The sequence below is a fragment of the Xiphophorus maculatus genome, chromosome 15 (genome assembly GCF_002775205.1).
Source record: "Xiphophorus maculatus strain JP 163 A chromosome 15, X_maculatus-5.0-male, whole genome shotgun sequence".
Classification (NCBI taxonomy): Eukaryota; Metazoa; Chordata; class Actinopteri; order Cyprinodontiformes; family Poeciliidae; genus Xiphophorus; species Xiphophorus maculatus.
In genome coordinates, this window is record NC_036457.1 from 4,140,458 (window position 1) to 4,155,854 (window position 15,397).

Consider the following 15,397-nt stretch of genomic DNA (forward strand, 5'->3'; position numbering starts at 1 on the left):
TTAGTGTCAACATACAAAGTGATAAGTTTATGTTTGTGGTTGTAAGACATTAAGGGGCTATATATTTATATGATTTTATATGATCCCTCATTAATGTGCTGTGCAATAATGAAAATAACTGGAAGCTTGGACACATTAAGTGTAAAAAAAAATCCAACATTTATTCACATAATTTACAAAATAAACCAAATAAAATAAACAGTCAAAACAAACATGTCAAAACTACAAAGATAGGTGGCTGGTTTTTAATCACTGTTTTACATAAACATGTTCGTTAGCAGTCACATCTTTTCAACCAGGTGTTATGGCAGAAACCTAAAACTAGGAATACAACTGTAGAACAAATACAAAAACAAAGATTCAGATTTTTCTGTGTTTTAGAAGAAAAGAGGCAAAGAGAACACTGATTTTTACTGATCGGCAGAACTGCTGACTGTTAATACTCAGAGTAGTTTGGACGGAAAAATGAGATTAAATTGTTTAGATAAACTAAAACCAGAAGTTTGATGGAAGAGAACATTTACAGCAACTTTATATAAATGTCTTGTTTGATTCCTGCTGTGCTCCAGTTGTCTTGAAAGTTTGAAGTTAGAAAACCAGCTAATTTTTGTCTTCAAAAGCCAAACTAACAACTATAACCAACTCAACTCAAGAACATTTAATGAGAGAACAGTTTATTACTGTTTATTTTTTTTTATCAAATTTTAAGGTGAGGGAGTGCAGGACAAATATTTGTTGGTTTTTATTTGAACACAGTTTTAGCTAGCTCCCTTGATGTACAGTTAGCTAACAATTAGCAAGCTTGAAGCTCAAAAGTAAACACAAAGTAGCTATTCCAGCACAATTTTTCAGCTACACTCAGTGTTTAAATAAATTAAACAACAAAAATATTGGTGATTAAATTTACACATGGATCAGTTTGGTACATAACTCAAAATATGAGCAGCTATAACTAAATTAAACCACTAGCTAACATTAAAGCAAACAGTTCAATACTGATTTTTTAAATTGAACAAAACAATGAAGGTTAGGTAAACTTTCCTTAAGCTGTTTTTTTTTAATCTCCCAAAGAAAACATTGATGGAACATAGAAGAACCTATAAAAATCATGGCTACAGCTTTACTCACAGCCAACACTCATCTAAACTTAAACAAATGTAGAAACTGGGCATTCAGGAAGTGAAACACTGTTGTAGCCTTGATGGAAAAACTAATTTATTTAAAGCTACAAGCTTTTTATCGCTACTTCCAGTGTGAGATTATTGTAAATCAACTGCTATAATACTGTTTTATGTCACTTTTGTCTCATCAAACTTACTTTATGGTCAAATACTATTTCATTTCTCATATCTTCTGTTTTGCAGGTGGAAATTTATTCAGTTAGCAAAACCCACCTAGCTGTAGCATCTTTGTAGTTGGATTTAACAGCCCTGTCAAAAATGATATATTTTCTGCAATTCAGATTTAAAACCGAACCAATACGGAATATTTTCTGTTTTATCTTTAAAGGTCATATTCTATCACATGACGGAGCCAGACAACCTAGAATCTCACCACAGTGCCAAATCCTTATGTTTTATACAAAAATCTGACTGTATTGTTGTCAATAAAGATTTTTCTAATGTTATTCTAATTCAGTCAGGTTGTGATGAAAACAAAAAACAAAACAAAATCTCTAAACTTTTCTTCAGCATTTGTGACCAAAAAACATAGAAGGGTAACCAGACTGTGCGTCCTCCATATTGTGAGTGGCACGGTCTCCTTGATAATTATTAGAACTGTGTGTGCAAACTGAATGTTCAAAATAAAATCCTGATATTTCATTCAGCAAAATTACAAATTAAATTGTTTTACACACAATGAAACACTTATTTAGTATTACTGGCAAAAATATCTGCAAATCAGAATAAGCTAAATCACTATGAAACACAAACGCACTTAGATCTACATTAATTTACCTCTTAAAACATAACAGACCACTTAATTATTTAGTTTTTGTCATAACAACAAAACTGTATCTATTTTGTTTCTCCAGAAATATATGTGCTGTTCAAAAGGGTCGCTGTAAAATCTTTCAAGTGTTTCAAAATGCCACTCACAATATGTCTTTTACAGAGCCGTAGTTTCTACTCTTTTATGTCTATCGTTTTATCCACAATAATTGGCTGCAAGGCCAAGCAGCTTTTCCTCTCCAGTGTCTGAGCTAAATGACATAATGAGAGTCTGAATGATGTGACAAACTATAAGCTGTAAAGGAATAAAATATTACCATCCTGAGCTACAAGCCCAAAACCAACTGGAAAGGAAAATATGTAAAAAATCATCAAACTTTAAAGGAAAACCATTTTCTGCTCATTTCTGAAGGTTTTGTAAAGCTGTTTATCTTCTGCTTATCAAACCACATCTTTTTTTGGAATGAAACACATCAGTAAGATTTAAACCAAAGTTACACATGTAAACACATCAAGACTTTTCTCTTTTTTTAGAACAAATAAGGTGACTGAGTGAACAAACATTGGCACTTTTTTCAAAACTAACTTCTGTAAAATATTTAATAGCTTTCCTTTAATCAGTCTGACTTTTATTCACACAACCCCTGTTGTCATCAAATTGTGTATTCCAGCTTTTCACCTCTTTTTCTTTTCAAATCTCTTCATATCATCATATATTTCCTCCTTAATCCACAAGTTTCTGACAAGTAAGAAAAGGGAGTTGGTTTAAAATCATGGTAGTTCAGGCAGTTTGCACTGATCACACGCAGGTCTCCCATGTAAACTCACATTAGGTATTTATATTCTTAAACATGGCAGGTTTTTCTGAGTCTGTTTGCTGTCATTTCTGGCAGTCAAGATTCCTTTAAGAAAAAAAAAGAAACCCAGAGCCTGCTTTCACTTTTATCCCCCACTGAATCCAAATTAATCAGGTTTGGCCTTTTTTCTGTACCTAGTCCAGCAGGAGCATCACTGGGTCCGTCCGGCTTCACATCCTCCCACACAAGTCCATGGAAATTTACAAGATGCTTTTGGCCCCGGCCTCAGGAGGCTTTCTCTTTGTGACTGTGGGTCTCTGCAGCCTCCAGGGGCTTCAGGCCTGCATCCTGGGAGCAGCTTTTCTGCTGCTCTTTGAGGCGCAAATGTCTGGGTTTGACCGGCAGCGCTACAGCCAAGAGGATGCATATGACGTGGAGGCTGAAGTACCACGATCTGCAGGAAGGAAGAAATAAGGAACACGAACCTCAATTCCATGCAAATCTGATTGTCAAAGTACAAAATTAAATGTACAACCTGAGAAAAGAAAGAGATGGCTGACCTGTAAAACTTTAGGGACGGGCCCACAGACAGCAGGACAAAAGGCACCACCGTGTAGCAGATGGCGATCTGAGTGGCTGCCCACGTGATGACATCATACAACAGTTTGTGGGCCGCAGAATGCAGGAAGTGGGGCCGAACTTTGTGTCTCACCTGAGAGGACAGAAGATGGACAGGTGAGGACGGACCATTACTCAGCCGCAGGACTGATAGAGTATTAATAACAAAGTACAATGATGTAATAATATTAGCCTAATTAGTCCATCCATCCATCCATCCATCCATCCATCCATCCATCCATCCATCCATCCATCCTCTCACCGCTCTGGCCGCCAGAGTGACAACTATGCCAGTCAGGAAGGTTAGGTAGTATCCTGGATAGGCGCCGTGCCACATGGCGGACAGGATGAACGTGGCTGCTGTTGGGTGGTAGGGACATCGCTCGTAACAAACCCTGTTTTCCAACAGATAAAGACAATATGGTTACAGAAAAATGTGTCCGTTAACTGGCATAAACAGCCATGGATCTCCAGACAGACCTTTTGAGCCATTGCACCGTCTGAATGTTCCAGTTGTCAAGAAAAACTTTGAAACTAGTGGCAAGCTGGAAAACACAAAGTCTAATTAGTCCAGCTGCCAACCTATAATGTTCTAAAACATAATAAGGATATGTTCTCTCCTAACGATCCTGACCTCAATGTTGAGTATCCTCAGGTTGGAGATCAGGTCCCAGCGGGGTGCGCCATTACTGTCATAGCCGTTAAAACCAAAGCCGGCAGCATTGTTGATGGCATCAGCTGTTTGGTGAGACAGTCTCAGGTGAAATATGAGCAAACAGTCCAATAGAATAAAGAAGTTTGGGAAAGATGAACACAGTCACCCACCGAGTGTCCAGACAAAGTAATACTTGGGTCGTGTGGTTAGCATGGAGAGGTACAGGTAGACCACCTGAGCATAGAACGGCGTGTTGGCAATGAAGTCGTCCTCGATGTTTCGCTCCACTGGAAATACTTTACACACTGACAGGAAGACCAGCAGGCAGAAGAAGGAGGTGGCCACTTTACGAACCACCTCCATCTAAGGAGAGACACATTTGTTCTGGTCAAGTTTCTGCTTGTAGACAGGAAGATACTTTTGTCCTCATTTTCTCTCCAAGAAGGAACTTCCATCGCTTCCTGGTTGCTGATTGGAGCAGCAGTAAACCTTCAATGGCATGTTGAGCAGTAAATTTCTAACTGAACCTCTACATTATGGCTTTTTTGAGTTGTTTCACACATAAAACTCTAAATCAAGACATCATGAAATCAGGAAACAGCAATCATCAACTGTTCTCAAGCAAGACAATCTTTGTTGGATCTCTCTTCGTCAACATAATACAAGCAAAGCTATCCAACTGCCAAAGAACTAGCCGAGTGCAACAGGCTCTTGAGATTCTTTCACATCTGCAGAATAAGAACTGCTGCAAGACGCTGGCGGCGACAAAGATCTGCATCGTTAAGGATGTTGTCCCAGCTGATAGTCTGGGAGACTCTATTCGATTGGGGACCAGAACCGCAACGTTTGTTCCATTTTCCTCTGGTGCTGTTTTCTTTCACACTGCACTGTGTCAAACCAACCAAATCCTTTGAGCAACCCGTTTCTCCTCTCGCCTGCTGGACTGAGAACCACTGAAGGAAATGACACAAAAACCTCTGAAGAAGACACTGAGCGCAGCTGTGAGGTTTTAGCGGTTGGAGGATTTCTCTTTTGTCTTTGGGAAAAGACCACAAGCCATTTCTTCTGCTAGCACTACACTCCCTCATTTGTTTTTGTTGTATTTACCCAGAATGCCCTGCACTATAGTCCACTTGCTGCTTTTAGATTAGAGGTTTTAGGTAGAGAATAATCATTATCTTAAGACTTTTTAAGCCATGAGATTGATTATGTCTGGTGGATGATTGCTATAGAGCCAAACCAGTCAGGTGACCTACGTTTGGCGATGGCTCGCCTTGACCCAGTCTGGTCTTGGACTTGTCGGCCTCTTGTTCTCGGTGGCGATACGGTTTCCCCTCGATGAAGGCAATGTAGTCGTTGTAAGAGCAGGTTGGACCGGCCAGAATCCCCATGAAGTTACAATTGTAGCTGAAATACTCGAGAAGGCTCGGCATTCGCCTAAAGAAACACACAAACACATAGGTGCTCAAACTTCCAGAGGGAAACTGCTTTAAACCCAATGTTAAATATTAAAAACGATGGAAAAAACCTTATGGCTAAAATCTTCTGTCCTGCGGTCAGATGTTCTTCCTTCCTAGCCATTCCTACCAAAACAAGAGAGACCTTTAACACCTGAGTCCCAGTCGTCCCAGTGTTGTACAACTACAGCAGAAGCAGCTCACCATCATGGATCTCAAAGGCCAGGCTTGTGATCTTCTGAGTTATCACCATCATGGGACTGGAAAAGGAAGCAAGACAGCAGATCAAACATCACTGATCATAACTCAAGGCTTTTTAACCAACATGACAAACAGGAGGAGTTTTACCCTGTGAAGTCAGCAGAGTACATGCCGTAGTCAAAGACGTAGACTCGAGTGATCTGGCACAGACTCAGGTAGCTGAGAGCCACCACGAGGCAATACCTGCAACCAAAAGAGAGTCAAACCAACAACAGCTCACTGATCTCAGGTCAGTTAGTCTGTCTCTGTTAGAGAGACTTCAGAAAGACTTCCCCAACCTGCTTCTTTAGAGGTATGACCACAGTTTCAGCTCTTGAACTAAATATGTAGTAACAATGTTGGGTGCAAAGACTTTAAAAGATGCATTGGGCTTCTTCTTTTCAAGAATCTCCAGAACATCTCCAGCCTGGATCATTGGAGTCATGACCCAAAGAAAGAGATCCTGGATGCAAACACCTGAATATAGTTCCTAGGTAGAGTGACGAGGCTTGAATGTAAGGACACGGTAGAGTTAGAGTCAAGAGACTGAGTGAAGGCACCCAGATACTCTGGCATATTCTGTGAGCCGTATGGACTCTGTATGAACAGATGAGATTTCACAGTAAATCTTGCAGATTGCCTACATTTCTTGTGACAAATTCCTGCATTTCTCGCAATCCAAAGTTTGGTGGGCTAATTGGGAACCTAGTCCTATTTGTGATTGACCAGGGCAACCACTGCATATCTGTCAGTGCAGCACAGAGAGTGGCGATCACTCTATGCATCCTTTTGGCTGGTTGCGCCCACTTGCTGCCTTATTTTGGTATTGCACTATCTCCTGCTGAGGGTCTGCTATACGACACCAAGTGTCTGACACTCACTCATCGTTGCGTTCACTTGAGCACGTGTGGAGTACTCAAGTACTCACTGTACTCCTCCAAACTGGACTCAACTGATCAGAATACCTTCCGGATGGCTTGATCTGGGGTTTCTCTGGACATATTCCACAGAAAACCCTCCACACCCAGAACACACTGGAGGAAATCTGCACAACCTCTTTAGCTTGAAAACATCTTAAGATCTTTGAGGAGGAGGTGGATGGGATGGCCTGTACTTGTATGGCACTTCATCAAACCCAGAGGACTTAATTCACCCATTCATGAACACATTTACACACTGATGGCGGCAAGCTACCCGGTCTGGGTATATCTGACCCCTCAGACCACCAAGGCGGGTGAAGTGTCTTGACCTGGGACACAACAATGGAGACAGATGGAGCGCGGGATCATACCGGCATCCCACCAACTGCGGATCGAAGTCCTCCCACAGTCGACACCATTGGCCCAAGAAGAATGTTGGGGTTTTATTCCTGAACTGTTGACGATTGAAAGAAGGATACTGATTCCACCCATCTAGTTATCTTTGCCTCTTATTTAAGATGCGACTAATTTCTGAAACAAGTCCCCATGAAGGAATCCTTTTAGTGTCTTCTGGACTAGATAAAAGAGCTTTATAAGTACAGACCATTCACCATATGCCTCTGTCTGATATGGGGAAGCGGTGACTCTACTCTGGGCTCCTCCCTACGTTTGAGTCCAGCCTCCTGAGATCAGTTTGGCTCAGTAGACGGCTAAAGCTCCTGTGTTGGAGCTTTAGCCGCTTGAATTCATTATCTTATTTATATTTTAGACTTCCTGATGTAAAACTGATACTTTTCAGTACTGAGTTTTAATCTTCAGTTTGTGTGAGTTCTGAATTAGTTGTATGACCATAACATAATCTACTTATTGGCAGTCTGTCTGGAAAAAGCATTCCACTATTTAATGTACACAAGGAGCAGGAAGTTGTTTTCTACGTGAACTGAGAAAACTGTGGAGTTTAATGGATCAAACAGATTAATTTCACGGCTGCTGCTTCCTCTGACAGTTTTAATGTCTCTATAATGATGCCGTTATCTAAGGAGTCCATGATGCTCACTTGTGCATGTGCTCCACTCCGGTCAGGATCATGATGCCGTAGGTGAGTCCGCTCTGAAGCAGGAAGTGAAGCGCATACCTGCAGAAAGAAGGAGCAGACTGTCAAAGAAAAACTGACGGACCTTCTTTAAAGATGTGAACAATAACAATAAACAAACATTTAGCAATCATTGAGCCTCCTTTAGTATAAGTCCTATTTCAACCTGTCATTGATCACAGTGTGTCTGCTTCTGTTTTGGTAGCATCATGCTATGGGCTAACTGAATAAGGTTGGAAATTTTCCTCAGTACTATGTTCTGTTCTTCACTTTGAGATCATTTTAGCCTTGAGACTCTGTGTTTTATCAGGAAACCCAGAAAATCACCATCAAAGTGTTTCTGGATTGTAGGAAAAAGTTGATTCTGGAGGACATGGAAGAGTTGTTAGGATTGGAAAACTAAGTATTTAGTTGGCAAGCTAAACATTTAATTAGCTTTCAGCCAGCTAGCTTTGTCAAATATGTAGTTGACCAACAAACTATTTAGCTAGCTCAGAGCTAAATATTCAGATAACATGCAAATTCACTTGCATATTAGGCTCTAGGTCCATTGGTAAACGTCTGTACTGCCTTTAAAACGGATCATCTTTGTTTAAGCTGAAATGTTTGGAAAAAGAGGAAAAGAAACAATAAAGAGGTGATTTTCAAAGTTTATGTTTGACAGTCCACTTCCAGTTATTGGCAAGTAAATCTGAATATTACCTAATTAATTAGGTCAAATTAAATATTTAGCTATCTAACTAAATATTTTCGTTGGATAATTTGGTCAAATAACCAAATTATTGCTGTTAATGTTAGACTCAGTACAAACGGCACCCAATGCTGGCCTCATGGCAGCTTGCAACGTTTCTTCTCCAAATGTCCCAAATAATCAGAATTTATCAGGAACATTAATTTCTTCTGCTAGCATTTTAGCCACTTTTCACCATTCTTCACCTCGAGGTGATCCAGAAATTAGTTTTTTCCACTGCAACATATTGATCAGTTTGGCAAAAACAAGCTAAAACTGGGAACCAGGAAGGTTTTGCAGCCGTCGCCTCACCAGCCGAAGCAGAACAGGGCGAAGTAGAGCCCCAGCACAGTTGCCACCACATGTCTAATGAAAGGACTGGTTTTACTGGGATGGAGGAAGAGACGAAACCAGAAGGCTGAGATCAGAGCACAGAGCTGACACACCACGAAGTTGACCTGTAGACGGAGCAGAGGGAAAAGTGGCGTCAGAGTCAGGAAGGAGGAGGAGCTCACACACATCATCTCAGTTTCCCGTTAACACATCAGTGTCACTAGATTACATTAAAGTCTTGGAAAACCTTTTAAATGCAGCAGAGTCAAATTTATCTCCTGTTTCTCCAAACCAACAGCGAGAAATTCGACCTGCGAGACCTTCAGATTCGCCTCACTCCTTCACGTTAAAGAACCAGCAGAGCTGTGGTTGTTTTTTCTGCTGTTCTGAGTGAAGTTCTGGTCCTTTCTGTCCGTCCCAGCAGGAAGTCGACCGCGGCGGGTCAGACGAGGTTTGTTCAGCTGCTCAGATGGTTCCCATCAGCAGCAGCGTGACGAAGCCGGGTCAGGACAAGACGGCCCACATGGTGCGACACCTTTCAGTTCGCCCAACAGTGACAGATTTATCTCAACAATGAGAGGCGAACGAACTGATCTACCGTCAGAATCAGGAAGTAAACTTTATTCAAATCATCAGGTTTTACAGGCCAGAAACCAGAAATAAAAATACAAATGATAAAACAACAACCAGGTGGAATAAATGAGCCTTCTGCTGGAGTGGCCTAGTCAAAGTTTGGATTTTAGTCTGATGGAGATGCTATAACCTGGGTGTTTATACGTAGTAGGAAGCCCTCCAATGGATCTAAATGAAATCAATTCAGCAAAGCAGAGTGGGTCAGTACTGTGATGCTAAAGGCTAATTAGTAGATCTGATGAACTTGATGGTGGAACCAACAAATAAATCAGGTAAAACAGACCGGAGCTCCAGTGTCAGATTTATTCACGCTTCCATCGAAGTGTGAGGAATTTTAAAACTTTGTGTTTTGATTAATGAGACTCGAGTCGGTTGGTTCCCGTCTGAATTTTTATTAGATGCGTCAACACGGGTCAGACTCGGTTTTACAGAGATTATTCTGAGGTGTCAGGAAGATTACATAGTGGGTCCATCGCCATGGCGCCCGTCATTATGAAGTAGGACGGGCTGGACACCATGCAGGAGAGAGAGTCTGTGTGTGAGTGTGTGTTGGTGTGTGTGTATCTGGGGAATGTAGCCCGGCGTCATCTGCTGAGTGACCTTCACTGCCACAGACATGAACATTTCTCTGCAGAGATGATCCAGTTCTGACAGCGCAGAGAAGTATCCATCCATCCATCCATCCATCCATCCATCCATCCATCCATCATTTATCATCTCAGCCTCTTCTTCACCACAAACTGATCTAGAGACACCAACATCCTGAACTTCCTCAGACAGACATCGAATCCTGATCTCTGAGAACCGACATCTGGTGGAAGGTGGACTTACCAAAACCCAGCCTGTTTGGATTTAATACTCTGACTTTTCTGATCTATGCAACCGTCATAAATCACCACCAAAACACACTAAATGCTCTGCTGTCACCAAATCTCACGGCCAACTGCAGGTCTGTGTTTCTGCTGATGACGAGCAGCATCTTCATCCCATGTAGTCTTGTATTTCCAGAGAGTGATCTCACTGAGCATCTGATCTGTCTGTAATCTGAGACCAAGTGTCATAAATAATAGAAAGTGTGTAAACTGAGCGATTACTCATCCGACACTAAACTCCGACCCGCAGCGGCTGGACTGAGACATTCGGTCTGGAGAAACGAAGATCGTCTTTCCTTTTCTTTAGGAAGTTTAAACTGGGAGAAAAGATCCAGAAGTAGAAATAGAATCACAAAGTATTTCTGTTTGATGCTCTGAAGCAACATTCCAGGGCAGAACGATATCAGCAGTAGGCCTGTCGTAATGAGTAATAAATCAATAAATCAATTAATGACATAATAAATTAAAACAAGCTCAATAATTTCCATTTGCAAAGACTGGATGATAAAAGCTTTCAGTCTGGTGCTTTTGGCTCAGCTAAAGGACAGTCATGTTTACAGAGACTTCATCATTCATCTTATCTGTTGTTTCTGTTTCATTTATTTATTCTGGTTATTTAAAATGTCTTCCAGAGTTAAATGTTGATTAGAATTTAAGGTTTATTGATCTTTGAGGATGAGTTCTTGCATTATTCTGCCATTACCATTAGATTAGTGGAAAATGGTCGAAAACAAAAAGTTTTATCACGACACTTTGTGATAATGAAAAAAGTGACGATAATAACTATTAAATACTTAATTTTTATGTGTGACTGAGTTACAGCAATGATATCCCCACAAACTACTGAAAAACATTTTTAATGTGCGTCTAAAAGAATCATGTAGTTATTTGTATCACTAAGCTGCACAATGTAACTTTATTTCCATATTTTTCATATGTATTGTTGTTTTTTATTTAACAAACTGGATAAAATAGGAAAACTATGAATCCCAACAATAAGGAAAGTTTTAAACATCATTAATTGGAATTTATTCTGATGTCAATAAATCTAAATTTTAAATAAATCCCCATTTCTTGTTGTAAGAGACTGAAACCAGGAAAGACAAACTTCGGTTCATCTGATCAACCTGCAAACATTTTCATGAAACGTTTTTCCATTTTTCAGCCATTTTCTTCCCTGAATCAGATTTCGAACCGGTGAGACGGACAGATCTCGGTTCAGGAAGCCATCTGGACATTCGGGTCTCGGTATCACCAACCAGAGACCTTCTGACCTCCAGCAGCAGCACCAACCACCTGATCCACCTGCATCCAGTCAGCTGGCTCTCAGCCAATCAGAGCGCAGCATCGTCTACCTGTTACACGCTGAGGTATCACCTGTTGGTCTGGAGGCTCAAAGCTCTTCAGGAAGTTTTTATCTTCTGTCAGCTGCAGGAATTAAAGTGTTGATGGTCGACGCTGCATTTCACAGCTTTAACAGAATATTAACCTTTGACCTTTAGCTTAGCTCGGTCAAACGCAACGTTGCCACATAGTTTATCTGCTAATTCATAAATGACTTTTTTTTTTTTTTACATTTTATCACCATAACAACAGAAATATTTTTGCTCTCCTATTGTTTGAATCAAACTAATTTATAATTTGAGACAAAAATAACCAATAATAATTTAATAACTTGAAGTCGAGTCTTTGGCATCATTTTTCAGGAAGTTTGACCTTCAGTGCTTTGATGAGTTTATTTCATTTAGACAAATTGGGAGATTTTTAAAATATAAATACTTGCTTGTGATCAGCCAGTGGAATCTGAATTTCTTCAGATTCGGGGTCGGGATGTGTTTGTGTTTTTGATTTATTGCAGATTTATTGACTTCATGCTGTCATGCAGGCCCTATTTGAGTGACTTTGTGATGAAGACGTATTTAAAACCGTCCCTAATTCATCAACTTTTATAAAACAAACAAACAGAATCCTAATCTAATTAAACATAATCCCAGAGCATGATACTCCCACTACCGTGGTTTTACTAATGTTACTGACTTGTTTTTGTCCCTAAAGTACGGTGGCCGACAGGTGCAAATGCGCAGCAAAAGAGAAAACATGCAAACAAAAAAGAAGACACCCCCGAATGAAATGCAGCAAACAAAAAGAGAGACGCAAACACCCCGAATGAAATGCAGCAAACAAAAAGTGTTGAAAACGGAAGTGCTCCAGACCACTAGGGGGAGTCAAAGAAAATAGTATTCATTTCTATGGGACCAGATGCAAGATTCTTCTTCTTCTTGGTATTTATTGGCAGTTGGCAACAAACTTACAGTAGCATTACCGCCACTTACCAGTATGGAGTGTGGTTCGAGATGGTCTATAAACTTTCACTTTCTACCTTTTCCCTCCATTAACTCCTGATAAAACATACCACCACACATACACACCTGCTTATATTATCCAACTTGCTTATAACTTTATATACCCCTCTTTGATATTCTTTACACATTCACACCCAACTTGCTCTACTCATATCCTATGAAATAGCTTTGTTTTTTTAAGATACCGAATAATTATTTGAATATGTCTACTCCCAAAATCTCTCCTCAAAAATTCTATTAAATTAAACCTTTCTTTAATACCTACACACTCTCTCAGCATGCATCTTCTCTCTTCTTCATACTTTCAACACTCTAAAATAACATGCTCTATTGTTTCAGACTTCTCACAATAATCACACTTTCCAGATGCAAGATTCAGAGAGATACCTTTACTTTCTTTCAAATTTCTTTCTCTGAATCTTGCATCTGGTCCCATAGAAATGAATACTATTTTCTTTGACTCCCCCTAGTGGTCTGGAGCACTTCCATTTTCAACACTTTTTGTTTGCTGCATTTCATTCGGGGGTGTTTGCGTCTCTCTTTTTGTTTGCTGCATTTCATTCGGGGTGTTTGCGTCTCTCTTTTTGTTTGCTGCATTTCATTCGGGGGTGTTTGCGTCTCTCTTTTTGTTTGCTGCATTTCATTTGGGGGTGTCTTCTTTTTTGTTTGCATGTTTTCTCTTTTGCTGCGCATTTGCACCTGTCGGCCACCGTACTAAAGGATCCAAAAGTTCAGATTTATTTCCCAAAGGGACATTCTCCAACGACAATCAGGAAGATTTTCGGCAGGTTTGAATGTTTTCCGTCAGAGGAGAATCCATGGAGACGACAGCAGATTATTGACACCCAACACAGCCAGAAATTACTGCAGCTTTTCAGCGTTACAATAAGGCTCTTAGCAGCCTCTCTGATCGGTTTCTACACGCCGGTTCAGGATTTTTTCTCCATATTGTTCGTAAATCACATATAAAAAAATCAAAAGAAAACGCTACGTGGAAAGCTCAGATAGCTTAGTTGCTAACTGCTAGTGGATGGTGTTTACAAAGCAGCCAATCCAGAAGCCATATTCATTTTCCTGGGTGCTGATTGGCCTGAGAAGCAGAAATAAGGAAGACTGTGGATGCTAGCTTCTGTGACAGCGCTAAAGCTGTTTACACTGAGCGTACTGATGCATATTAGGGTATATTTACTGTTTGAACTGTAAAAATAAGCAGTTAGAGGCATTTTAGAGGAGGTCTCAACTATTTGTGGATTTTAGCTCCTTGAAACAGTTGTAATCCAAAATCCTCACAAATACCAGGCTGGTTAAACTGTTTTAAACCTTCTCCTGACTGGTACCTTGGATCTGATCCTTTGTAAACTCTCTACAAACGCTAGCTTTACTAAATTATCCTACCAGGACATCTGAACTTTATTTATTGTTAATTATAATTCATATTAGTGTGTCTCAAACAAAATAGTGTGCAGCAGTTTGTTAATCCGTTAATATTTTTCTCCCTGTGCTTGTTTCAGCTGAAATCTGGATATTTTATGACACATTAAAGGTGGAAAATGTTGGAAAATTAGAGATTAACTGTAAATAGACCCCATATGTGAATGATATATCCCTGAATTTGGGAACCAGAGGAGAATATCTGAAGAAGTCAACACTAGTTCCTGTTGGTCTGGGCTCCAGAGGTGGGGGAATGATTGAATCACCTGATAACTGATTCTGTTATTGATGAACCCTTCATCCTGGTTGGGCTCTTAAGCTCCTCCTCAGCGTTTTATTTGGTATAAATGATCTGGATTTGCAGATGTTTGGAGCCTCTGCTGCAGACCGAGGCTCATAGATTCCTGATTATTTCCACCACAAAGAGGCGCATCTTCTCCTCAGACCTGATCATCGTTACAAAACACATTCCCCTCCCACAGCTGGACTCTGAGAGGCCTCCGTCCAGCCAGGACTCATCGACCGCCTCGCCGCCCTGTTCAGGCATCTTTTGTTCGGCAGAGGCGCCTGTTGGAGACCCGATCCCCGCCTCGGAGCTGCGGCGCGGCGTCCGCCAGGCTCCGAGGCACGGCCCCCGGGAGGATGCATGGGGAAAGAGCCCGGTCCGGGTCCTACCTGGTCCAGCGGCAGGTTGGTCATCTCGCTGACCGGCTGCAGGAGGCTGGAGCCGGTGCAGGCCGTGGTTCGGGTGCTTTCGTCGGCCATGGCTCCGGCTGCGCTGCTTGGGGTTCCGGCTGCAGCAGCTCCGTAATCCACCGGGAGGCTGCTCTGTTAGTCTGCCTGAACGTCGTCCTCTTCTTCCTGCTCCTCCTCCTCCTCACCCTGTCTGTCTGCTCCCCCTCCTCCCTCGGAGCCCCTCTTTCTCCTCCCCCGTCACCCAGATCTTTACTTTCTCCTCCATCTGTATCCCTCAAACCTTCCCTTTTCTCTATAAACATATTCTATTATTTCTCCTGACTCAGTCACTGAAATACCACAAATTACTGAGAAACAAAACATCAGCTTTTATTTATTTATTTATTTATTTGTTTGTTTGTATTAATTAAAATTGATGTATTTTTTATTTGAATAGTTTTTAATGTTTTTTTTAATGTTCTATTTTAATATTTTTCCGTATATTTCCATGTTATTATTTATAGTTTTTTTTTAAGCAAACCGAAAATTGCATATGAAACAAAATGTGTTTCTAAAATTGCAACCAAATTCTAATAATTGTAGGGAAAAAAGATAAAGAAAGAAAGGA

General features: G+C 40.7%; 1 protein-coding gene across 1 annotated transcript; it reads right to left on the minus strand.

The window, feature by feature from the left end:
• Positions 1-152: 152 nt before the first annotated feature.
• Positions 153-15,008, minus strand: LOC102219669 (lysophospholipid acyltransferase 2-like). The gene is made up of 13 exons (XM_005808681.2): positions 14,770-15,008; positions 8,775-8,920; positions 7,697-7,774; positions 5,828-5,923; positions 5,684-5,739; positions 5,551-5,605; positions 5,279-5,459; positions 4,193-4,385; positions 4,002-4,105; positions 3,848-3,912; positions 3,630-3,762; positions 3,310-3,461; positions 153-3,203 (listed from the first exon to the last, which is right to left on the minus strand). The coding sequence occupies exons 1-13, from the start codon at positions 14,857-14,859 to the stop codon at positions 3,035-3,037; spliced, it is 1,518 nt and encodes a 505-aa protein (XP_005808738.1). The 5' UTR covers positions 14,860-15,008; the 3' UTR covers positions 153-3,034.
• Between the last annotated feature and the right edge of the window lie 389 nt (positions 15,009-15,397).